Here is a 27,552-nt window from a genome sequence, read left to right on the forward strand (position 1 = left end):
GAGTCTGAAATGTCGTGGAGTGTGGCTGTGTTGGATATGTCATGGAAATTCTACACACTGGGACACTCGAAGTCAATTTTGAATGAATCATTGTTTATTAACAGTTAACTGGAGAGGTTCCAACAAACTTGATGCACAATAGTAAACGTCTGTCAGGAGTTCCATCGGGGCAGTCTTGTTAGATCTCTTGTATGCTGTTTACAGACACGTTACATAGGCATGATTTAGCTTATTCATCATTCTGAATTAATTCATCATTCACGTTTGGTTCATGCATGTGACCGACCAATACTGGTTCATAACATATAAAATACCAATACCGCACGAGGCTTCTTCTCTCCAAGCTGAGACCTTGAAACTGAGATATCCTTTCAAGGTTCTGGGCGTACTGCCAAATTGCAGATACTGATAGTGAAGATTCCTTCAATCAGTCACTTGCACGAACACAGAAATGTGTTATTAGAAAAGCACAAACATAAAATGTTCCATCACAGATAGATAGAGCAATAAGATCTCATAGTTTCCCTTTGAAATGCGACGTATTATTGATGAACGCTAATTCTGTGTAGTTACAGGGTTAACCCATTACCATTAGGTATCATGAAGTATTCTCGCGGCTTGCTAGAGCATTGTGAACTGCGGTAGCGGTAGCGGTAGCATAGCGCAAGTTTGTTTCCAGTGCTGGGCAATCATTTTTTCACTTTTTTTTTGCATCGAAGGTATATATCGACGTTCTCGGAACCTTTTCAAACGTTTGAAATCGCTGTCTATTTCCAGCGATCAGTCTGACACAGCAGACTAACTGTCAGTTCACTGGATGCAGCCTCACACATGTTTGTTTGGATGGAGGACATATCCCTCATCCCTCTTATAATGGAGATACACTGTATACACAAAGTATGTGGACACCCTTTCAAGTTTGGCTATTCAGGAAATTTGGCTATAAATTTGGCTATTTCAGCCACATCCATTACTGACATTTGTATAACATCGAGCACACTGCCATGCAATCTCCATAGACAAACATAGGCTGTAGATTCGCCTTACTGAAGAGCTCAGTGACCGTCATAGGATGCCACCTTTCCAGTGAGTCAGTTTGTTACATTTCTGCCTTGCTAGAGCTGCCCTGGTCAACTGTAAGTGCTGTTATTGTGAAGTGGAAACGTCTAGGAGCAATAACGCCTCAGCGGCCAAGTGGTAGGTCACACAAGCTCACAGAATGGGGCCGCCAAGTGCTGAAGTGAGTAGCTCGTAAAGATTGTCTGTCCTCGGTTGCAACACTCACTACCAAGGGGGCTCCCGAGTGGCGCAGCAGTCTAAGGCACGGCATCTCAGTGCTAGAGGTGTCACTACAGACCCTGGTTCGATTCCAGGCTGTATCACTACCGGTACCTGCCTCAATGCATAGTGCCAACTGTAAAGTTTGGTGGAGGATAAATAATGGTTTGGGGCTGTTTTTCATGGTTTGGGCTCGGCCCCTTAGTTTCAGTGAAGGGAAACGCTACAGCATACAATAACATTCTAGATGATTCTGTGCTTCCAACTTTGTGGCAACAGTTTGGGCAAGGCCCTTTCCTGTTTCAGCATGACAATACCCTTGTGCACAAAGTGAGGTCCATACAGAAATGGTTTGTCGAGATTGCTGTGGAAGAACTTTACTCTCCTTGTTTTTTGAGCCCTGACATCAACCCCATCGAACACCTTTGGGGTGAATTGGAATGCCGAATGTGAGCCAGGCCTAATCGCCAAACATCAGTGCCTGACCTCACTAATGCTCTTGTGGCTGAATGGAAGCAATTCCCCGCAGCAATGTTCCAACATCTAGTGCAGAATTCCCAAACTCGGTCCTGGGGACTCCAAGGGGTGCACGTTTTGGTTTTTGCCTTTGCACTATGCAGCTTATTCAAATATTTGAAACAGTTGTGTAGAGCTAGGTCAAAAAACAAAACATGCACCCAATGGGGTCCCCAGGACCGAGTTTGGGAGACACTGATCTAGTGGAAAGCCTTCCCAGAAGAGTGGAGGCTGTTATAGCAGCAAAGTGTGGACCAACTCCATATTAATGCCTATGATTTTGGACTGAGATGTTCGACGAGTAGGTGTCCACATACTTTTGGTCATGTAGTATATATTGTCTCTCTCTCTGAACATGCTTATTCGTGTGTTTGTGTGTGTGCGTGTGTCTTAGTGTGTGTGCGTGAGCCTGTGTGTGCATGAGCGTGTGTGTACATGTGTGGGGCTGTTCACCTGAGGCCAGTTGGGCGTGTGTCGTTCCGTGGAGTATGTTAACTGTGGGAATGAAACCTTGTTGATGCCCCTCTGTGTGCAGTGTCATGCTTCTCCAGAGAGAGCTTGTCACATGGCATCTCCTCTCTGCCCTCCTCCCTGTTGAGCCTGCACCCACCGCCCTTCCACTTGCATGAGCCTGACTCTGCTCTGTGCGTGGTTGTGTGTGTGTGTCTGGATATGCATGTGTGTGTGTGTGTGTGTGTGTGTGTGTGTGTGTGTGTGTGTATATCTTCATACAGTATATGCTGAGCCACCATGACCACAGTCAGCACAGCACAGGCCCTAGTTTACACAGCAATGGCCGACATCTCGCGCCCCTCGGCTACCCTTCAGCCACAAAGACATTGCTGGACAGACGTACGGACGAACACCTACGTGTCAGGCCTGTTAGATAGTCACATGAGTGTGTCGGTTGCTGGCATGTTTTCATTTTCAGAAACCTGCACGCACTGCATTTCTGTATGTGTCTGTGTGAGAGAAGACAGGAGTACGTTGTTTAGGCTGGGAGAGTGACAGACAGGTTTGGGGTGGGAGAGTAACAGACATGTTTAGAGAGGGAGAGTGACAGGCAGGTTTGGGGAGGGAGAGTGACAGACAGGTTTGAGGAGGGAGAGTGACAGACAGGTTTGAGGAAGGAGAGTGACAGACAGGTTTGGGGTGGGAGATTGACAGACATGTTTAGAGAGGGAGAGTGACAGGCAGGTTTGGGGAGGGAGAGTGACAGGCAGGTTTAGGGTGGGAGAGTGACAGACAGGTTTGGGGAGGGAGAGTGACAGACAGGTTTTGGGGTGGAGGAGTGACAGACAGGTTTGGTGTGGGAGAGTGACAGACAGGTTTGGTGTGGGAGAGTGACAGTCAGGTTTAGGGTGGGAGAGTGATAGACAGGTTTAGGGTGGGAGAGTGACAGACAGGTTTGGGGTGGGAGAGCGACAGACAGGTTTGGTGTGGGAGAGTGACAGACAGGTTTGGTGTGGGAAAGTGAGAGACAGGTTTGGTGTGGGAAAGTGAGAGACAAGTTTGGTGTGGGAGATTGACAGACAGGTTTGAAGTGGGAGAGTGACGGTAGGAGAGTGACAGACAGGTTTGGGGTGGGAGAGTGACAGACAGGTTTGGTGTAGGAGAGTGACAGACAGGTTTGGGGTGGGAGAGTGACAGACAGGTTTGGTGTAGGAGAGTGACAGACAGGTTTGGGGTGGGAGAGTGACAGACAGGTTTGGGGAGGGAGAGTGACAGACAGGTTTGGGGTGGGAGAGTGACAGACAGGTTTGAGGTGGGAGAGTGACAGACAGGTTTGGGGTGGGAGAGTGACAGACAGGTTTGAGGTGGGAGAGTGACAGACAGGTTTGGTGTGGGAAAGTGAGAGACAGGTTTGGTGTAGGAGAGTGACAGACAGGTTTGGGGTGGGAGAGTAACGGTGGGAGCGTGACAGACAGGTTTGGGGTAGGAGAGTGACAGACAGGTTTGGGGTGGGAGAGTCCCAGACAGGTTTGGGGTGGGAGAGTGACAGACAGGTTTGGGGTGGGAGAGTAACGGTGGGAGCGTGACAGACAGGTTTGGGGTAGGAGAGTGACAGACAGGTTTGAGGTGGGAGAGTGCCAGACAGGTTTGGGGTGGGAGAGTGACAGACAGGTTTGGGGTAGGAGAGTGACAGACAGGTTTGAGGTGGGAGAGTGCCAGACAGGTTTGGGGTAGGAGAGTGACAGACAGGTTTGAGGTGGGAGAGTGACAGACAGGTTTGGGGTAGGAGAGTGACAGACAGGTTTGAGGTGGGAGAGTGCCAGACAGGTTTGGGGTGGGAGAGTGACAGACAGGTTTGGGGTAGGAGAGTGACAGACAGGTTTGGGGTGGGAGAGTGCCAGACAGGTTTGGGGTGGGAGAGTGACAGACAGGTTTGGGGTGGGAGAGTGCCAGACAGGTTTGGGGTGGGAGAGTGCCAGACAGGTTTGGGGTGGGAGAGTAACGGTGGGAGCGTGACAGACAGGTTTGGGGTAGGAGAGTGACAGACAGGTTTGGGGTGGGAGAGTGCCAGACAGGTTTGGGGTGGGAGAGTGCCAGACAGGTTTGAGGTGGGAGAGTGCCAGACAGGTTTGGGGTGGGAGAGTGACAGACAGGTCGTCTGAGGCACCGGTTAGGTGAGTAATATGTGAGTATTCAGCAGATAAGCATTTTCAGACTCTCTACTAACTTGTATTTACACTGTTGGCGACACATATTTGTGTAATTTTGGTCTTTTAGCTAGGTTCATCTGTTGGAATACTTTTAACTTTTAATCCCATTTAGTCTGTAAACCAAGCTAATTTGTTTCGAAGCTGTGGGGTTTTCAATACGGTATAGGCCTACCCAGTAACAATATTGTTTTATTGGGTTTTCTACAGAAAACAGAACAGGTGCATCTGAAATAGCATCTATTCCCTATAGAGTGTAGCGTACTTTTGTTTACCAGAGCCTGGTCGAAAATAGAGCACTTCTGCTCTAGGGAATAGGGTGCCATTTCAGTGTTTCACTTAACCTATTCAGTCGTACCTCAGTCTCCTTAGCTGTGACAGCTCTTCGGCAGAAGAGGATAGACTACACACACAACCTGCACACTTTCTTATGATTATCACTGGAGATATGAATCGTGTTGCCACGATGCCGTGACATGCTCAGACCAACTCATATGGATTCCTCAATTACCATGTTTGCCTAGGGATCCTAAACGCTTACTCATTACTTCTGCTTTGGCCTGACAAAAATAATTACCCAGCATGCCTTTGGGTGTGTTTCCCAAATGGCACCCTACTCCCGAATAGTGCACTATCGGCCCTGGACAGTAGTGCACTATAGAGGGAACAGGGTGCCATTTGTGACATAGTCTTGCTGTGATAGTGTGTACCACACTGACTGACCCAGTGCTGATGCAGCCTTCCTCTTTTTAAGGTTTGCCTACATACTGTAAGTGTTAGTACAGTGTGCTGCTCATTATCTGAGTTAGAATTACAGAGATGCTAATTTCATTTGAAATGTAACACATTCATAAAAACTGACGCTGGCCATACTGACCCTACGGAAAATTTCACCCAGATTAATACATCGCATTTGCATTCCAATAAAGTACTTGTGATAATAAGTTGAATTTGCATTCCAATGCTGAATGGAAAATATATTTCCAATAAAATACATGACATAAACTTACAAACTGAAAATGTTGTGTTTGCTGAAGTACAGACATTATGAACATGTGTTTGAATTACATTGCAGCACAATAGATGCATTTTTCAACACATTTGTGGTGTGTATTTACAGTAGTGGAATGTCATTCTCCCAATGCTGTGCGATAGACCACTCAATTAAGTAATCCGGAATTAATTACTCACATTAACTTTTGCATCACTCTGGGCAACATCAACATCATCCTAAAGACATGAAATAATTGTCTGCTGCTCCAAATCTCCCTGCAAACCAGTACAGTACAGTGCAGTACACAAACCAAATCAATTCATGCAGTACATGTCCATGTCTTGTCCTTCTCTGGGGCTATGCCATGTCATGTTGGACTTTCTGACTCAATGTTGTCACATGATCTCTGCGATAGATGCTCTGCCCAATCATAATGAGCGGCCCGTCTCGTCCTCGGGTCCTGACAGCGTAATAACGGTATGATTGTGAAGAACCTCGTCATTGATAACGAGCTGTGTGCCGAGCCTAATGAGCCCCATGTAAATGAGAATGGAGACACACACGCCAAAGCAGCAGACACACGCACACACACACACACACACACACACACACACACACACACACACACACACACACACACACACACACACACACACACACACACACACACACACACACACACACACACACACACACACACACACACACACACACACACACACACACTGACATTGGGCCACTCCAGGCAGCTGAAAGTGCCAGTCAATATCCCTGCGGTAATCATGCTGTCCCACTCACTCAGCTACTCACTGTGCATGTGTGTGCGTGTGTGTGCGCGTGTGTGTGTGCGCATTGCCTACGAGTCTAAACAGACTCTAGATCAGATCCTTTCAAGAGTCCCCGGTCGCATGGGGCCAAAACAAATGGACATCAGTGACCTGGTGTCACCGCAAAGGCTACCCAGACGCGCCCTCTGACGCTTTCGCCTTCTCCCCCTCCCTCTCGCCTCCCGCCTGTGTGTCACGTACTCCGTGTCACATCGAGGAGCGCGTCTCCCAGGAACAACTAGCAGAGAGGCACTTCTGGAGCTGCAAGATGAAAACACCAGATTACAGAAGCACGCATGCACGCACGCACACTTGCACGTACACACACACACACACACACACACATCTAAACTGCAGACCTGTCAGCTGCTTCAGCTTTGACCACACAAACACAGAGCAAGAGACCATCTCCACAGAAGTCCAGCGAATGTAGAAATAGATACAGAGGAGGATGCTCCCATAACAGCATCTGAAAACCGATTCAAAAGCATTACATTAACTTTGGAGTTTGATGTCGTAGTTCCAGACACTCCAATGAAGAAAACACAGAGACAGGGATTGAATCAAAAGTGCATTGTTGACAACGTAGTGCACTGGCAATTTCCCTGAGTTCGCTGAAATCACATTCACGGTAAACGCTCAAGCGTAAATTACTAGGACAGTTTGCTTGTCAGCAATGCACATTTGATTAATTCCCAGTCCACGTAGAGCTACTATGTTAGTAGGGTAGGAATTGGTCCTTCAAGTTACTTGTAAGTGGAAACATTGTACAGCCCTGCCTTCCAGATAATTCCAGAAGGTCCCACGTGGATAACATCAGTAGATTGGGAGGCAATGCGAAACACAGCAGTGTTCTATTGCAATGCTTCATGAGCAAGGGTAGCCGGGCCTGATTCTGACTCTAACCTGCTCTGAAGTGTCCTACCCCCAGGCTGAGCACTCCCTCTCTCTGTGTGTCTGTGTGTGTCTGCGTTTCCTAGGTATTCTCCGGGATCTTCACCGCTGAGATGGTGTTAAAGATTATCGCTCTGGACCCCTACTACTATTTCCAGCAAGGTTGGAACATATTTGACAGCATCATCGTGTGCCTCAGCCTCATGGAGCTGGGCCTGTCCGATGTGGAGGGACTGTCCGTTCTCCGATCCTTCAGACTGGTATTTAAGCATTAAGCATGTCGCCCCTCCGGCCTATCTGTCTCTCTGTGTGCTGTCTGTGTGTTAGTAGATGATGGTTGTCTGGATATAAGTGTTGCTGGCTGCAATGTTTGACAGTGTGACTGGTTAGCTCGCTCTCCCGATGCTAATGTACGAATACTGTAAATCCCCCTAACTGTGAAATTGGCAAGTCCTTCTCAACAGTTACTAAGAGGATATTCTCATTGATGAACATTTAAGGAGAGGCAGCTCGATGAGATTTCAATTTACATTATATGTGCATAAACTTTTCAATTTACATGACACAATTGTGCGCCGCCCTGTGGGACTCTCAATCACGCAACAATAATGCAACAATTCACAATCATGTGCTGACAGTTAAAGGGTTTATTTTCTTGTTTGTACACACAATAACACAGCTATCTATGCTAGCTAGTAACGTTAGCATATCAAACATGAACTTTTACCACAGGAGGTTGGTGGCACCTTAATTGGGGAGGATGGGCTCGTGGTAAAGGCTGGAGTGGAATTAATGGAATGATATCAAATACATCAAACACATGGTTTCCATTTGCTCCATTCCGGCCATTATTATGAGCCGTCCTCCCCTCAGCAGCCCGCACTGACATTTACACCTTTCATATGAATATAAAAATACAGTTTCAGCATATTAAAGGTTATGTTAGAACAAACCAGGCATTTTATCAATATCATAGAAGTTATTATATGAGGTAAACACAAAATTTAGACTGAAAACGTTGATAATTTCCCTGGTGAGTTGATCAGCTTCTTGCTGCATTCTTCTTGCCTGGAAGGTGGCTCACCATTGTTGAACTTCCCTTTCTTAAAGCTACGGAAATCATTTCAGAGTGTAACAGGCTGTAACTGCAATTTCAGGTGACAACTCAATAAAACAAGTCTAAAATATAATGAAAATATAGAGATTTAAGCTGTTTCAAAAACGCTGCTCTGCTGTTAGTATTTTTGCTGTATGAATGTTGGGCTCAACATACTGCCAGGCTTAGAAGGAGGTATCGTTCGAGACGTGAGAAATACGCAAGTTTACATTACAGTTACAGTCTCTCGAAAATCGACACCTCTCGAGAATCTCTTGAAATTCTCCTTAATTCTCGTCAACGAGAATAGACCCTAAACCAGCCTGATTTAGTTAACCCCTTCTTAGTACATAATTCCATTGACACAATTATTTCAATTGTAGCCAGTAGCCACTTCTTTATTTATTCACTTTTAAATGTTTAAAGTTAAAGATGAGTATAGGATAAAGTCAAATAAATAACAACATGGAAGAATACATTTATCATGCATTTCTAAATCTTTTGATTCAACTTCTAGATAACATACATTTTTAAAACACACACATATTGACCATGTCTCAGATAACGAACAAACAGCGGATCTCACTATCCCATCTCCCCTCTCCCCCCTCCCACAGCTAAGGGTGTTCAAGCTGGCCAAGTCATGGCCCACCCTCAACACGCTCATCAAGATCATCGGCAATTCGGTGGGCGCTCTGGGAAACCTGACCCTGGTCCTAGCCATCATAGTCTTCATCTTTGCTGTGGTGGGCATGCAGCTGTTCGGCAAGAATTACCAGGACTGCGTGTGTAAGATCTCCAAGGACTGTACACTGCCACGCTGGCACATGAAGGACTTCTTCCACTCGTTCCTCATCGTGTTCCGGGTGCTGTGTGGCGAGTGGATCGAGACCATGTGGGACTGTATGGAGGTGGCAGGGCAGCCTCTCTGCCTCCTAGTCTTCATGCAGGTCATGGTGATCGGGAACCTGGTGGTAAGTCATTCTTCCACTCTCAGTCTCTTGAGTAGTGTGGGCAGTAAGGTCCATGTTTTGGTTGACTTTTGAATGCCCCACAAAAGTGCGTGCGGCCTCTATATTTTGTGTGATTTTAGTGCTTAGAGGCTACTCAAATTTTAAATCAACGTGTGTCAACCTGTCCTAAAATTGTGAAAATCGGGATTACATTTATTAAGCTGAACATTTCCCTCTGCTATTTGACCCTGTAAAATGTTGCCCCCCTTATGTCAATTTAGCTCAGTTTTGAGCAGGACACAAGCGTGGTTCATTCATGTCTCTGTCACGAGCCCACTGTGGTGCTGGGGGTTGGCTGGGAGAAGGGGTGGGGGTGAGTGCCTCCTCTAGCTCTCTGCCCTTCCACTTTATCCCCTTCCTGCCAATGGCTTCTATATCTGCCATGGTTGGAGCGTTTGGAAGGGTGGGCAGGGGTGTATGGGGGTTTGTGTGGGTGGGAAGAGATGGGGGGGCGAGCTAATCTCCATGAATTGTTTTGGTAGCAGACATGACCCTGACAGTGGCTCTTGCTGAACGCCCCACCGCCCACCACTTGGTCCAGAGCTGCAGGTGGTCAGGGGAAGGGAGTACGTTAAAACAATCCCCCTTCCCCATAAAGCTCAGACGCATCCCCTATGGGGCACGATTCAGCTTCACGAAGATGCCTGCCTGTTAGTGGCTAGCCATGTTAGCCTTGACAAAAAGAACACACAGGGAAGAATTGTTGAAATGTCACACAGTACTGTTTTGTGACCATTAGAATTGAATCAGGTTTTACGGTCCTGCTCCCTATAGACTTTATAGATGTAACAGGTCCCCCTGGGCATGTATAGTAATTAAAAGACACCCCTAACATCCCATATCATTCTATAATGAAGCTGTTTATTGATTGGTCAAGACCGGTAATGCTGAACTGTGGGTCATGTCAGATGGTCGGCTGTTGAAACTGACAGTAATAATGAAGGAAACAGGGTCCTGGGCCCCAGCTGGTCTAGATACCATTTGTCAAAGAAGCCTATGCAGTGTTTTTGAGCTGTGTTGCATGGTTGCATGTCGTGACGCTTCAGTAGTTTAGCTAGGTTATGGGGATATCTGCACACTTCCAAGACTTCCTTGACTGTATTTTTGCTCTCTCTCACACACAAGCACACACTTTGTCCTGGCAGACGTAATGCCATGTCCTTAAGGCTGTCATGGGTGAGGGGTTTTCCACACTAACTGACACGTAGACAGGTGTTGTAGTTTACACTGGCGTTACTGCATAAGCCTCCTACTGTGTGTGTTACAGTAGGATTATTGAAATACAAAATGTCTCATGATTCCTGTGCGGGAGGTGAACTTACATTCTTGCCACTGCCGGTGTCCTACCACAACCCACTGAGTAAACAAATTAGAGACTAAATGGGTAGACAAACTCTACTATATGGAGTGGTACACAGCCTTGCCAGTAACACTTTCTACCCACAGTATCCTCTCTGCCCTCAGTGCTCCACTACATGCTGCAGTACTGTTCTAATCCGCGGGGCAGGCAAGCGATGAAGTCGCAATTACCCAGCCTGCCCCCGCTAATATTATCTTTCTCTGCGGGGTCGCCCCAGTCCCTGAATCAAGTCAGTCAAGTCAGTGCCTGTCATTTGCTTACACACTTGTGTTAGAGGCCTCCCTCTCTTCTCCCTCCTCCATCCCTCCCCCCCCTCCTTCCCACTCCACCTCCTCCTCTCTTCTCCCTCCTCCATCCCTCCTCCCCCTCCTTCCCACTCCACCTCTTCCTCTCTTCTCCCTCCTCCATCCCTCCTCCCCCTCCTTCCCACTCTACCTCCTCCTCTCTTCTCCCTCCTCCATCCCTCCTCCCCCTCCTTCCCACTCCACATCCTCCTCTCTTCTCCCTCCTCCATCCCTCCTCCCCCTCCTTCCCACTCCACCTCCTCCTCTCTTCTCCCTCCCCCATCCCTCCTCCCCCTCCTTCCCTCTCCTCCTCTCTTCTCCCTCCTCCATCCCTCCTCCCCCTCCTTCCCTCTCCTCCTCTCTTCTCCCTCCTCCATCCCTCCTCCATCCCTCCTCCCTCTCCTTCCCTCTCCTCCTCTCTTCTCCCTCCTCCATCCCTCCTCCCCCTCCTTCCCACTCCACCTCCTTCTCTCTTCTCCCTCCTCCATCCCCCCTCCCCCTCCTTCCCACTCCACCTCCTTCTCTCTTCTCCCTCCTCCATCCCCCCTCCCCCTCCTTCCCACTCCACCTCCTTCTCTCTTCTCCCTCCCCCATCCCTCCTCCCCCTCCTTCCCTCTCCTCCTCTCTTCTCCCTCCTCCATCCCTCCTCCCCCTCCTTCCCTCTCCTCCTCTCTTCTCCCTCCTCCATCCCTCCTCCCCCTCCTTCCCACTCCACCTCTTCCTCTCTTCTCCCTCCTCCATCCCTCCTCCCCCTCCTTCCCACTCTACCTCCTCCTCTCTTCTCCCTCCTCCATCCCTCCTCCCCCTCCTTCCCACTCCACCTCTTCCTCTCTTCTCCCTCCTCCATCCCTCCTCCCCCTCCTTCCCACTCTACCTCCTCCTCTCTTCTCCCTCCTCCATCCCTCCTCCCCCTCCTTCCCACTCCACATCCTCCTCTCTTCTCCCTCCTCCATCCCTCCTCCCCCTCCTTCCCACTCCACCTCCTCCTCTCTTCTCCCTCCCCCATCCCTCCTCCCCCTCCTTCCCTCTCCTCCTCTCTTCTCCCTCCTCCATCCCTCCTCCCCCTCCTTCCCTCTCCTCCTCTCTTCTCCCTCCTCCATCCCTCCTCCATCCCTCCTCCCTCTCCTTCCCTCTCCTCCTCTCTTCTCCCTCCTCCATCCCTCCTCCCCCTCCTTCCCACTCCACCTCCTTCTCTCTTCTCCCTCCTCCATCCCCCCTCCCCCTCCTTCCCACTCCACCTCCTTCTCTCTTCTCCCTCCTCCATCCCCCCTCCCCCTCCTTCCCACTCCACCTCCTTCTCTCTTCTCCCTCCCCCATCCCTCCTCCCCCTCCTTCCCTCTCCTCCTCTCTTCTCCCTCCTCCATCCCTCCTCCCCCTCCTTCCCTCTCCTCCTCTCTTCTCCCTCCTCCATCCCTCCTCCATCCCTCCTCCCTCTCCTTCCCTCTCCTCCTCTCTTCTCCCTCCTCCATCCCTCCTCCCCCTCCTTCCCACTCCACCTCCTTCTCCCTCCTCCATCCCTCCTCCCTCTCCTTCCCTCTCCTCCTCTCTTCTCCCTCCTCCCCCTCCTTCCCACTCCACCTCCTTCTCTCTTCTCCCTCCTCCGTCCCTCCTCCCCCTCCTTCCCTCTCCTCCTCTCTTCTCCCTCCTTCATCCCTCCTCCCCCTCCTTCCCACTCCACCTCCTCTTCTCTCTCCCTCCTGCGTCCCCTGTCTTATTTATTTTGGCTGAGCAGTCAAAGGAAGTCGTTGAGACTGAGCTCTGCCTGGGCTGCGAGACGTCGTGTTGTGTAAAATAACATGGCTGCCGATGTCTCGTCGGGATATTTACAAGGCTGACAAAATGTCTGATGTGGGACGGCGTGTTAACGGATCCAGATGCATGACTAAGCATTATTATGATTGCATAGCATCATGGGATAAATAGAGGAGATACATTTGATACTTAATTAACTGATAATGCCCTCAAAGCCTGTGTCTGGAGAATATTTTGACACGGGTGTTGTTAGCATCTCTGGCCAGCAAACCGTGCCAATATATCCTCCAAACACCAGCTTTGAGGTCATTATCACTTTTATACAACGGGTTACCAACATATTTAAATAATGATTAACATATTTTCCTTAAAAAAGTTATTTTGATGAATTTATTCATACTAATTTATCTATCCAAGAGATATAGTCCCAACGCAAATCTAGGGTTGCTACCAAGCTGTCTGGATCATTCATGCTATCAGTTAGGTTGCCAGAGACGCGACCCAGTCGTGATGGCTTTTTGTTCTAAATCTATGGACTCAACCCAGTCGTTTGTTCTAAATGTTTTGTTGCCATGCTGCCTGGCAATATTCTTATCCCTTGCTTGCTATTTAGCCAACTACGGCTTACAGTCAGGTCAAACAGTGTAGCCAAAATAACAGCAAAGTAGCTGCATTTTCATTTGTTTAAGCTGTTTTCTAGTTATGTTTATTTGGATACATCCATAACAATGAGCTAATGATGCACAATTTCAACTGGCATAGAAAATGTGCGCTCTTGTCTGGACACTGTTCAGCTGTAACGCTCTGGGCGTAGTGGGTGCGAAGTCAGGCGCAGGAAGCAGAGAGTACAGGGTAGTGCTATTTATTGCACACAAGCGAACATAAGCCACCCCACGAAACACAGGGCGCACACAAAACAAATGCCCCAAACAGGGGGACTCAAACAGTCCGGAGGAAAACCCACGCACGAAATACGTCAACATAGAACGTGCTCAGAGCAACACAAAACAATCCCGCACAAAGAGCAGGCGGGCCTACTGGCTAATATAGCCCTACTAATCAGCCTACACACAAAACAGGTGAAACCAATAAACAGAAAGGGGAAAAAGGGATCAGTGGCAGCTAGTAGGCCGGTGACGACGACAGCTGAGCACCACCCGAACAGGAAGGGGAGCCACCTTCGGTAGGAGTCCTGACATCAGCAGAGGTACACAGCTAACACAATCACTTAAAACTGTAGCTGGAAAGATTGCAAACTACCTGCATTTCATTTCATTTGACCTGTTTTTCTATTGACATGTATTTGTATATAGCCATAAAAATGATGATGATTCATGATTTTGACTGTCTAAGAAAATATGTCTGTCTAGTTGCAAAGGTCGAAGAGACAGACAGCAAGGTTTATACAAATCTCGCCTGTTGAAAACCAAATGCTAGTCTAAAAGAAATGTGAGATAACGTCTAGATGCTTTTAACTGTGGAGGTCAAGTTTATAAATTGCCTGGTTGGGCTGATGAGACAGTGGATTGTGAAGTGAGATGGAACCGGAAATAGGCATTTCAACGTCATAGCCTAACATAGGTAACTTTGGAATAGACACAGGCTGGAACGCATTTTTAACCAATCAACATCCAGGATAAGACCCACCTATTGTATAATATTCCTATGAGCTTGCCTTAGAGTTGTTTGTGTTTGTAAACATGGGGTACCATCTCTGTCAGTGTTTTAATTTAAACTGAAGAAATGTTTTCATATCACAGTGTTGTTATGTGAAACTAGCACAATTAATTAATATTCTATGAAAGCATAAAGGGGCAGGTATTCAGATGTAGGATCTTAATTTGATCGCCTTGTTGCAGGAGAACTTGTAGTGTATTTCAAGTAAAAAAAATTCAAACTTGATTTTCCCTTATGAAAAATGTATCAACCCCTACAAAAATGTCCATAATTATAATCCATATAAGAATTCAAATTTCCTGTTGCTGCAGGATTATTTTCCTACTGTAGCACACTGGCTCAAATTAAGATCCTACAGTATAGTGGCCATTTTTGTCTTGACATCAAAGTTGACGTCACTCGGGATGACGTCTGGTTCTAAGAACTTAAAACATTGAACTTATTTCCCCATTGGGATAAACACATTTAGTGATTATAAACAATATTATGATTTCTTAGTATGTTATTAACAACGTCAGAAGACATGAGTCATCCTAAGGTTAATTAGAAAATGAGCACTCTTCTAGGTATCCAGATCTGGCCTCGAGAGAGCTTTTCGCTCTGCTCCCTGTTGTCTCAAGTGTTATGAACCTAACACTCCCCTCTCCTGCATGGTACTCTGTGTACTCGAGTGGACCAATAAGAGCCATCCAATAGCTCCCCTGTCTGAGCTTGTCCCTCCACACACAGGGGAGAGAGAGAAAGAGACCGAAAGAGAGAGAGTGAAGGAGAGAAGGGGGGCTATGAATCCTAGCCATCCATGGCGATAGCATTCTCTAATCTGTTCTGTGAATCCTTTGAATGCAGTGTTTGTAAGTGCAGCACAAACACAGGTCATTACGCCACCGCCTGCCACTCTCATTCCCGGCAACAGCCTTCAGAAGCAGGCTGCCTGGAGAGTCTAGAGAGCCTCTACTCTGTCCAGGAAGCTTACCAGCGTAACCCTACTCCCCTGATCTCTACTGTAGGTGGGCCAGGGACAGTAAGTTCAGGTATACTGTGTGGTGGATAGTTATCTCCTTTAATCATCCCTTTTCATCTCAGTGGCCGTGTTACCCTGCCAGCCTTGTACCTCTTGTCCCTTCCGTGTCTGACATGAGATAGGCCGTCAGTCAACAGAGAGAGTGTGTGTGTGTGTGTGTGTGTGTGTGTGTGTGTGTGTGTGTGTGTGTGTGTGTGTGTGTGTGTGTGTGTGTGTGTGTGTGTGTGTGTGTGTGTGTGTGTGTGTGTGTGTGTGTGTGTGTGTGTGTGTGTGTGTGTGTGTGTGTGTGTGTGTGTGTGTGTCAGACCATGGACAAGACCTGCATGGGTCTGGGTCAGATTGCTCTCAATCTTTCAGCCTGGCTGGGTCATGGCATCATTGACAGGTGCAGGTTGGTTTTCTCTTAGCATCACAGAAATAAGACATTCATCATTACGCAACCGTTTCATTCTATATGGATTCCGTACATGGAATGTAAAGATAATCCTTGTCGTCAACAAGACATCATCTTGATATAATCCACTGAGTAGACAAAACATTAAGGACTCTTCCATGACATAGACTGACCAGGTGCATCCAGGTGAAAGATATGGTCCGTTATTGATATCACTTGTTAAATCCACTTCAATCAGTGTAGATTAAGGGGAGGAGACAGGTTAAAGAAGGATTTTTAAGCCTTGAAACAGTTTAGACATGGATTGTGTATGTGTGGCATTCCGAGGGTGAATGGGAAAGACAAAAGATTTAAGTGCCTTTGAATGGGGTATGGTAGTAAGTGCCAGGCAAACCGGTTTGAGTGTCAAGAACTGCAACGCTTCTGGGTTTTTCACGCTCAACAGTTTCCCGTGTGTGTCAAGAATGGTCCACCACCCAAAGAACATCCAGCCAACAGCAGGCCAGTGGTCGAAAATGGGTAATTGATGAGGACAAAGGAGGCTGACATGAATTGTGCCCATAAAAGAATGCACAACTCTTTGTACCTTGACACAAATGGGGTATGGCAGCCGACCACCTTCCACTTTTTTCAGCAAAAAAATAAGAAACTGTGGTTGCGGTCAGCTAAGGAACGAAAACACTGGACACTAAATCATTTGAAAAACATTGCCTGGTCTGATGAATCGTGGTTCCTGCTGTTTCACGCTGATGGGACAGTACTAACATGGCACCGAAGAACATGGCTGATGTTTTACAGTCTCCTGATCAATTGTACAATTTTGTTATTTCTTTGGCATTTTCGTAACTTATTTTTTAACTTATTGTGTACATAATGTTGCTGCTACCTTCTCTTATTACCGAAAATCACTTCTGGACATCAGAAAAGCTATTACTCACCACGGACTGGAAGAAACTTTTTCCTTTAACGAGTCCGATGAGAAGGATATCCTGCGTTCACTGGAACAGGCCCAGATCCACGCCTTTTGCGTGAAGAAAAGACGCCGGAAAAGGGACGCAGATCGGGGATCCTTCTGAGAAGCCGGAGGCGAGCGAGTAAACTCCCAATGCCTTCCATTCTCCTTGCTAAGGTGCAATCGTTAGAAAATAAAATTGATGCCCTACTACTAAGATTATTCTACCAACGGGACATTAAAAACTGTGACATCCTATGTTTCACCGAGACGTGGCTGAACAAAGAAACGGACAATATAGAGCTGGAGGGATTTTCCATGCACCGGCAGAACAGAGACGCTACCTCTGGTAAGACGAGGGGTGGGGGTGTGTGTCTTTTTGTCAATAACAGCTGGTGTGCAATGTCTAATATTAAAGAAGTCTCGAGGTATTGCTCGCCTGAGGTAGAGTACCTTATGATAAGCTGTCGACCACACTATCTACCAAGAGAGTTCTCATCTGTATTATTCGTAGCCGTCTATTTACCACCACAAAGCGAAGCTGGCACTAAGACCGCTCTCAACCAACTCTATAAGGCCATAAGCAAAGAAGAAAATGCTCACCCAGAAGCAGCACTCTTAGTGGCCGGGGACTTTAATGCAGGCAAACTTAAATCAGTTTTACCAAATTTTTACCTGAATGTCATGTATGCAACCAGGGGAGAAAAATCCTAGACCACCTTTACTCCACACACAGAGATGCATACTAAGCTCTCCCCCACCATCCAGATGACGCCGATGCTACACTACAGGACTGTTTTGCTAGCACAGACTGGAATATATTCCGGGATTCATCCAATGGCATTGAGGAATACAACACCTCAGTCATTGGCTTCATCAATAAGTGCATTATTGATGACGTCGTCCCCACAGTGACTGTACGTACATATCCCAACCAGAAGCCATGGATTACAGGCAACATCCGCACTGAGCTAAAGGCTAGAGCTGCCGTTTTCAAGGAGTGGGAGACTAATCCGGACGCTTATAAGAAATCCCACTATGCCCTCAGACGAACCCTCAAACAAGCAAAGCGTCAATACAGGATTAAGATTGAATCCTACTACACCGGCTCTAACTCTCGTTGGATGTGGCAGGGCTTGAAAACTACGGACTACAAAGGGAAACCCAGACGCAAGCTGCCCAGTGACGCGAGCCTAGCAGACGAGCTAAATGCCTTTCATGCTCGCTTCGAGGCAAGCAACACTGAAGCATGCACGAAAGCACCAGCTGTTCTGGATGACTGTGTGATAACACTCTCGGTAGCCGATGTGAACAAAACCTTTAAACAGGTCAACATTCACAAAGCCGCTGGGCCAGATGGATAACCAGGACGTGTACTTAAAGCACGCGCGGACCAACTGTCAAGTGTCTTCACTGAATCTGTCATACCTACATGTTTCAAGCAGACCACCATAGTCCCTGTGCCCAAGGGAGCGAAGGTAACCATCCTAAATCATTACCGCCCCGTGGCACTCACGTCGGTAGCCATGAAGCGCTTTGAAAGGCTGGTCATGGCTCATATCAACAGCATCCTCCCAGACACCCTAGACCCACTCCAATTCGCGTACTGCCCCAACAGATCCACAGATGACGCAATCTCAATCGCACTCCACACCGCCCTTTCTCACCTGGACAAAAGGAACACCTATGTGAGAATGCTGTTCATCGACTACAGCTCAGCGTTCAACACCATAGTGCCCACGAAGCTCAACACTAAGCTATGGACTCTGGGACTCAACACCTCCCTCTGCAACTGGATCCTGGACTTCCTGACGGGCCGCCCCCAGGTGGTAAGAATAGGCAACAATACATTTGCCACGCTGATCCTTAACACTGGGGCCCCTCAGGGGTGTGTACTTAGTCCCCTCCTGTATTCTCTGTTCACCCACAACTGTGTGGCCAAACACGACTCCAACACCATCACTAAGTTTGCTGACGACACAACAGTGATAGGCCTGATCACAGAAAATGATGAGAAGGCCTATAGGGAGGAGGTCAGAAACTGGCAGTGTGGTGCAAGGACAACAACCTCTCCCTCAATGTGAGCAAGACAAAGGAGCTGATCGTGGACTACAGGAAAAGACAGGCCGAACAGGCCCCCATTAACCTCGACGGGGCTGTAGTGGAGCGGGTTGAGAGTTTCAAGTTCCTTGGTGTCCACATCACCAATGAACTATCATGGTCCAAACATACCAAGACAGTCGTGAAGAGGGCACGACAAACCTTCTAAGGAGAATGAAAAGATTTGGCATGGGCCCCCAGATCCTCAAAAGGTTCTACAGCTGCACCATTGAGAGCATCCTGACTGGTTGCATCACCGCCTGGTTTGGCAACTGCTCGGCATCTGACCGTAAGGCGCTACAGAGGGTAGTGCGAACAGCCCAGTACATCACTGGGGCCAAGCTTCCTGCCATCCAGGACCTATATAATAGGCGGTGTCAGAGGAAAGCCCATAAAATTGACAGAGACTCCAGTCACCCACGTTATAGACTATTTTCTCTGCTACCGCACGGTAAGCGGTACCGGAGCTCTACGTCTAGGACTAAAAGGCTCCTCAACAGCTTCTACCCTCAAGCCATTAGACTGCTGAACAATTCATAAAAATAGCCACCGGACAATTTACATTGACCACGCCCCTTCCTAGTACGCTGCTGCTACTCGCTGTTTGTTTGTTACCTATACATAGTCACTTCGCCCCCACCTACATGTACAGATTACCTCAACTAGCCTGTACCCCTGCACACTGACTCGGTACCGGTGCCCCCTGTATATAGCCTCGTTATTCTTATTGTGTTACTTTTTATTATAACTTTATATTTTAGCCTACTTGGTAAATATTTTCTTCTACTTGAACTGCACTGTTGGGGAAGGGCTTGTAAGTAAGCATTTCACGGTAAGTTTGATTTGATTAGGGTGTGGAGAAAACCACGAGTACATGCATCCATCATGCCGCATGTCAACATTAAAGGCTGGTGGTGTGATGGTGTGGGGTATGTTTTCATGGCACACATTGGGCCCCTTGATAAAAGTGGAGCAGCATTTGAATGCCACAGGATATCTGAACATCATTGCCAATCAAGTGCATCCTTTCATAGCAACAGTGTATCGATTTGCAAATTGGTTTTGCACAAGACTAGGATTGTCTAGGTTCCACGAACATGACAGTGAATTCAGTTTACTGCAGTGGCCTGCCCAGTCCCCAGATCTCAATCTAATTGAGCATCTGTGGGATGATATGGAACGAGTTATTCGGAGTAGAGATACTGTTGCAGGCATCAAATTTCAAAGGGTTTAAGGGTACGTTTAGGCATTAACTCCACATGTTTAAGGTCAGGGTTAAATGTAGGCATTAACTCCAAATTGTTCCAGTAAAGGTTAAGGTTTGGGATAGGCTTAAAACAAGAATCTCAAAAACAACTTTCTATTGCCGGATTTAAACTTGCGACCTTTGGAATCAGAGGCAGATGCTTACATCCATCCTCTTCCACAATGCCCTAGCAAAACCAAAACCTACTTGAAGGTAACAACGCTCACTGTTGCCCCTAGTGGACGAATTCCACGTCATCTCCCAACGCCGAATACTGACTTGTGTCCCGGGTGACCTGGCTGCTACTTTATGTATGTGTTCGTGACTCCAGTGTCTCTTTTTAAAGCTCCATGTCAGGTGGTGCCCTTCCATTGGACCATGGCCCTGTGTAACTTAACTATGCCAGGTGTTAATACCCAGACACAACTGGCAGCAGTTAGCACCTCACTAACTGTGTATCAACCAGGAGCCCACCATGGTACAGCACTCTCGTTCCAGATTCCTCTTCTGGTACTCCTTTACAAGCTTCCGATGGCAATAGTTTCAGAGGATTTGTTGTTGTTGTTGTTATGTTTCGATCCAAGTACAATACAATAGAGTAGAAACAGCCCTCACCAAATAATTCCCCAATTTAAATTAGAATGTAACTCCTGTGAGAATGTACTGCCAGTGTAGTCTCACTACAGTCTAATCAAATAACACAGTGGTTTAATGCATACTACCAAATAAAGCTTTGAAATTCATTTAGCGAAAGGTGTTTGAATAACTTTGATCCTGAATCATGTGTCTCAAATCACCCCTTAGGGCGGCTAGCCACAGGCTAAGACTGGTTCTAACTGTAACCGTATGAGTCATAGGAGAACTAGCCATGTTTTTAGGAGGTTTTTGGGTAGAAAGGGTTGTGTTAATCAGTGAGAATGTGGGCCACACTGTCCTGAGGCTTATGCCTTCCACCATTCATGTGATTTATCCACACAAAAATGCTCTCATTTTGCATGGATGGGCAATGTAACCACGCAGGGTGTGAAGGTTAGTGTGTGCGCGGGTGTACGTGCGTGCGCTTGGGTGTGCGTGCGTGCGCGTGCATTTGGTTGCAGTTTCATATTCAGTTGCCACAACAGTCTTTGCTTGGATACAGACGACAGTGTTTCGGACTATTTTTTGGACACGGGAGCAGATTCAAATGTCAAGTCAAATGTCAAACGTCAAATGTTATCAAACACAATATTGAGATTTCGTTTGGCAAGATATCCTAAAATGTCTGTGGTCAAAGGTATTGGTTGGTCGTACTTGGATGACTCATGGCTATTGGCTAGACAGTGTCTGGACGTAGAGGACTGGAAGTATGAGTTGATGAAATACCAATCAACAGTGCATGAAAGTCAACCCTTTTGGTATTTTGCCCTTGACATTTTGCTGTTTCTCCTCTCTGTCAAGATGTCACTAGCCATCGAGAGAGTGGGAGGCATGAAAACAATATTTGCTCCAATTCTGTTGGTTGTAAGGCGTTATATCATATACATAAGAGAACACAGAGGCTTTTACTAAGTTGACAAAGGGTGTGTGTGTGTGTGTGCGTGTGCATGTGCGTGCGTGCGGCTGTGCGCTGGGCCTGTAGAGACAATGGTCTATTTATAGTGAGTAGTCAACTCATGTTGCTCCCCACCTAGAGCCAGGGTAGGTATGCAGCTATTTAGCTATGCAGAACAGATGACACTATGACCCCAGAGCTACCTGCTCAGTGAGCTCATACTAATCTGACCTCATCCAAGATGGCCGCCCAGGCCCACTACTGACTTCAGAGTTGCCTGACCACTGATACACTGTCAGATATTTGTTATTCCCATAATGGTAAAGGTTGAGAGTAGAGTAATATGATGCTAGACCTGTGGTTATAGGAGCATATTCTACATTGAGCGCTTGCTTCACTATACATTGATGTACTTGGTGAAGGTAAACAGACCGTTTACGTGAGGAGGAGATGGTGGCGGAGGACGTGAGGAGGCGATGGTGGGGGAGGACGTGAGGATGAGATGGTGAGGTAGGACGTGAGGAGGAGATGGTGGGGGAGGACGTGAGGAGGAGATGGTAGGGGAGGACATGAGGAAGCGATGGGGGGGTAGGACGTGAGGAGGAGATGGTGGGGGAGGACGTGAGGAGGCGATGGTGGGGGAGGACGTGAGGAGGAGATGGTGGGGGAGGACGTGAGGAGGAGATGGTGGGGGAGGACGTGAGTAGGAGATGGTGGGGTAGGACGTGAGGAGGCGATGGTGGGGGAGGACATGAGGAGGCGATGGTGGGGGAGGACGTGAGGAGGCGATGTTGGGGGAGGACGTGAGGTTGTGCATGTGTGTAACTTCTTAAGGTTGAGAAGCTTGTTGTCAAGAGAGAGCTAGAATTTTAGACATAATACGTGTCAAATCCCCAGAATTGTATTTGGTTTAATTAATTCCAAACAACTCAAAAATGTTGAATCTTGAAAAACAAAACAGCGCTGTTTAGTGAAAGCTTAAAATAAAGCTTTAAGGCGAAGATGTCTTGCTTATAATTCTGAGGTCTATTAATGTCCCTCTCTGTCTTTAGGAGCCATGTTATTCACACTACACATTTCTACCAATCAGAGGCGTATGAATCAAGCTAAATGGCATCGTTAACTATCATGGGCGCTTAATGTTTTCTAAGTGCATCATTTCATTATAAAAAGCCTCAAGTGGACTGGAAGAGTTGTCTTTATGGTTCACTGGGCACCTTTATTGACTGCTGTGTGTTTTGTGGCAGGCTTGGGCAATAGACTCTCCTCCACTATGTTTATTGTTACCTACTAAAACATAATTTACTCTCCTCTCTTCTCCAAACAAAGACACTGACACAAATATACAATCATAACAGTACTGAGCCAAACTGAGCTGTGCTGGGCTGACCTGGTAACGAATATGTTAAGAAAATATCCGAGCCAGCATAGCATGGTTCGGGTTGGTAGTTGTAATGTGAAAATGCTATTGGAGAAGTATAACCCCTCTCTCCATTCTAATATGGCCACTACCTACACTATACACTATACACATTAGATTGTGTTATCCTTTATCCAAGCCCTAGCAGGATTATGCAAAACAATCGAGGCAGACAAGTTTAAAACCAGAACATAGAACATGCACAGAAAGTAGGCCTCATCCCTCACCACATGACATGAGACTGACTCAAAGGCTCCTATTTTGTCACGTGTAGCCAGGGCCGTCCCCTAAAGCAACATGTGAAATGTCAGTCCTGTGACTAAACAGGTGAAATGTCAGTCCTGTGTTTAAACAGGTAAAATGTCAATCATGTGTCTAAACAGGTGAAATGTCAGTCCTGTGTCTAAACAAGTGAAATATCAGTCTTGTGACTAAACAGGTGAAATGTCAATCATGTGTCTAAACAGGTGAAATGTCAGTCCTGTGACTAAACAGGTGAAATGTCAATCATGTGTCTAAACAGGTAATATGTCAATCCTGTGACTAAACAGGTGAAATGTCAATCATGTGTCTAAACAGGTAATATGTCAGTCCTGTGACTAAACAGGTGAAATGTCAGTCCTGTGTCTAAACAGGTAATATGTCAATCCTGTGACTAAACAGGTGAAATGTCAGTCCTGTGTCTAAACAGGTAATATGTCAGTCCTGTGACTAAACTGGTGAAATGTCAGTCCTGTGACTAAACAGGTGAAATGTCAGTCCTGTGACTAAACAGGTGAAATGTCAGTCCTGTGTCTAAACAGGTAATATGTCAGTCCTGTGACTAAACAGGTTCAACCCAGAGTCATCTGTGAGGTAAGCAGCGGCTTGTAACATATTGGCGAGGTTCACGAGGGATTGCGCCAACCTTTCCCGCTCACGCTACACCCCCCCCCCCCCCCACACACACACACACCACACACACACACTGCACATGCTGTACACACACACACACACACAAACACTCACAGCACACATGCCTGTGTGTGTGACCGTCAAGGCCTTCTGTGCCCTGTGTCTCGGAGCAGACACGGATGCCCTAGGCACCCTGAGTCACACTGCTCCAGAGTCGGTGTGGACTGTAGCCACAAGTGTGTGTAATGCAATAAGCATTGCATGAATGATATAGCAAGAACGTGACCACAATATCCAGAGGGATGCGTCCCCAAAAAAGGATGGGATATGGTTAGTGCTGTGACACACACATTATTCACTGTCATGTGGCAGAATGATAATGATATGACAATGTTCATGTTTTCTGTTATAAAACGTTTTTCTGTTATGACTTTGTGTAACGGCGGTCCTCCTCCTCTTCATCCGAAGAGGAGGAGCAGGGATTGAACCAAGGTGCAGCGCGTTGAAATGACATGAATGATTTATTAAATAAACAAAACGAACAAACACGAAAACGAACTATACTTGAAAATGATACAAAATAACAAAACGAAAGTAGACAGACCTGAACAACGAACTTACATACAACGTGAAGAACGAAATGAACAGGAACAGACTACATGAAATGAACAAACCGTAAACAGTCCCGTATGGTGCAAACATCGACACAGACACAGGAGACAACCACCCACAAACAAACACTGTGAACAGCCTACCTAAATATGACTCTCAATTAGAGGAACGCCAAACACCTGCCTCCAATTGAGAGCCATACCAGGCAACCCTAAACCAACATAGAAACAGATAACATAGAATGCCCACCCAAACTCACGTCCTGACCAACTAACACACAAAACTAAACAGAAAACAGGTCAGGAACGTGACATAACCCCCCCCCTCAAGATGCGTACTCCGAACGCATCACCAAAAAGTCCAGGGGAGGGTCTGGGTGGGCATCTGACCACGGTGGTGGCTTAGGCTCCGGGCGTGGTTCCCACCCCACCATAATCAATCCCCGCTTCCTTAGCCTCCCCACAATGACCACCCTCCAAATAACCCCACCTAAATTTAGGGGCAACACCAGAATCAAGGACAGCTCTGGGACAAGGTAGTTCAGGACATAGGGATAGCTCAGGACAGAGGGATAGCTTAGGAGAGAGAGGTAGCTCAGGATAAAGAGGTAGCTCAGGATAGAGGGGCAACTCCGGACTGAAGGGCAGCTCCGGACAGAGAGACAGCTCTGGACTGAGGGGCAGTTCTGAATTACTAGCCGCTTCTGGCTGAGGGACAGCTCATGGCTGACTGACGGCTCTGGACGCTCATGGCAGGCTGACGGCTCTGGACGCTCATGGCAGGCTGACGGCTCTGGACGCTCATGGCAGGCTGACGGCTCTGGACGCTCATGGCAGGCTGACGGCTCTGGACGCTCATGGCAGGCTGACGGCTCTGGACGCTCATGGCTGGCTGACGGCTCTGGACGCTCATGGCTGGCTGACGGCTCTGGACGCTCATGGCTCTCTGACGGCTCTGGCTGCTCATGGCTCTCTGACGGCTCTGGCTGCTCATGGCTCTCTGACGGCTCTGGCTGCTCATGGCTCTCTGACGGCTCTGGCTGCTCATGGCTCGCTGACGGCTCTGGACGCTCATGGCAGGTTGACGGCTCTGGCTGCTCATGGCTCGCTGACGGCTCTGGCTGCTCATGGCTCGCTGACGGCTCTGGCAGATCCTGTCTGGCTGGCGGCTCTGGCAGATCCTGTCTGGCTGGCGGCTCTGGCAGATCCTGTCTGGCTGGCGGCTCTGGCAGATCCTGTCTGGTTGGCGGCTCTGGCAGATCCTGTCTGGTTGGCGGCTCTGGCAGACCCTGTCTGACGGACGGCTCTAGCGGCTCCTGTCTGGCGGGCGGCTCTAGCGGCTCCTGTCTGGCGGACGGCTCTGTAGGCTCATGGCAGACGGGCGGCTTTGCAGGCTCATGGCAGACGGGCGGCTTTGCAGGCTCATTGCAGACGGGCGGCTCAGACGGCGCTGGGGAGACGGATGGCTCAGATGGCGCTGGGGAGACGGATGGCTCAGATGGCGCTGGGGAGACGGATGGCTCAGATGGCGCTGGGGAGACGGATGGCTCAGATAGCGCTGGGGAGACGGATGGCTCTGGCCGGATAAGGCGCACTGTAAACCTGGTGCGTGGTGCCGGAACTGGAGGCACGGGGCTAAGGACACGCACCTTCATACTAGTGAGGGGAGCAGGGACAGGGCACACTGAACTCTCAAAGCGTACTCTATACCTGGTGCGTGGTACCGGCACTGGTGGCACCGGGCTGAGGGCACGCACCTCAGGACTAGTACGGGGAGAAGTGACAGTGTGTACAGGACTTAGGAGACGCACAGGTGGCTTAGTGCGTGGGGCCGGAACTGGAGGCACCGAACTGGATACACGCACTATAGGGAGAGTGCGTGGAGGAGGAACAGGGCTCTGGAAATGCACTGGTAGCCTAGTGCGTAGTGTAGGCACTGTAGGTACTAGGCTGGGGCGGGGAGGTGGCACCGGAAATACCGGACCGTGCAGGCGTACTGGCTCTCTTGAGCATTGAGCCTGCCCAACCTTACCTGGTTGAATGCTCCCGGTCGCCCGCCCAGTGCGGGGAGGTGGAATAACCCGCACCGGGCTGTGTAGGCGAACCGGGGAAACCATGCGTAAGGCAGGTGCCATGTATGCCGGCCCGAGGAGACGCACTGGAGACCAGACGCGTTGAGCCGGCCTCATGACACCTGGCTCAATGCCCAATCTAGCCCTACCAGTGCGGGGAGGTGGAATAACCCGCACCGGGCTATGCACACGTACAGGAGACACCGTGCGCTCTACTGCGTAACACGGTGTCTGCCCGTACTCCCGCTCTCCACGGTTAGCCTGGGAAGTGGGCGCAGGTCTCCTACCTGCCCTTGGCCCACAACCCCTTAGCCCCCCCCCAAGAAATTTTTGGGAGTTACTCACGGGCTTTTCGGGCTTCCGTGCAAGACGCGTCCCCTCATAACGCCGGTTCCCTTCTCCGGTTGCCTCTGTTCTCCTCAGTGCCTCCACCTGTTCCCATGGGAGGCGATCCCTTCCAGCCAGGATCTCCTCCCATGTGTAGCAACCTTTACCGTCCAATACATCGTCCCAAGTCCATTCCTCCTTCTTTCGCTGTCCCTTACTCCGTTTACACCGCTGCTTGGCTCTGGATTGGTGGGTGGTTCTGTAACGGCGGTCCTCCTCCTCTTCATCCGAAGAGGATTGAACCAAGGTGCAGCGCGTTGAAATGACATGAATGATTTATTAAATAAACAAAACGAACAAACACGAAAACGAACTATACTTGAAAATGATACAAAATAACAAAACGAAAGTAGACAGACCTGAACAACGAACTTACATACAACGTGAAGAACGAAATGAACAGGAACAGACTACATGAAATGAACAAACCGTAAACAGTCCCGTATGGTGCAAACATCGACACAGACACAGGAGACAACCACCCACAAACAAACACTGTGAACAGCCTACCTAAATATGACTCTCAATTAGAGGAACGCCAAACACCTGCCTCCAATTGAGAGCCATACCAGG

General features: G+C 48.2%; 1 protein-coding gene across 3 annotated transcripts in view; it reads left to right on the plus strand.

The window, feature by feature from the left end:
• scn5lab (sodium channel, voltage gated, type V-like, alpha b) overlaps positions 1 to 27,552 on the plus strand; it is a 198,732-nt gene that overhangs the window by 113,905 nt on the left and 57,275 nt on the right. For all 3 annotated transcript variants that reach the window (XM_071328506.1, XM_071328503.1, XM_071328505.1), the window contains 2 exons: positions 7,256 to 7,429; positions 8,883 to 9,239. In XM_071328506.1, the coding sequence (XP_071184607.1) occupies positions 7,256 to 7,429; positions 8,883 to 9,239 (531 nt within the window). The remainder of the gene's footprint in view (positions 1 to 7,255; positions 7,430 to 8,882; positions 9,240 to 27,552) is intronic.

The sequence above is a fragment of the Salvelinus alpinus genome, chromosome 10 (genome assembly GCF_045679555.1).
Source record: "Salvelinus alpinus chromosome 10, SLU_Salpinus.1, whole genome shotgun sequence".
NCBI lineage: Eukaryota > Metazoa > Chordata > Actinopteri > Salmoniformes > Salmonidae > Salvelinus > Salvelinus alpinus.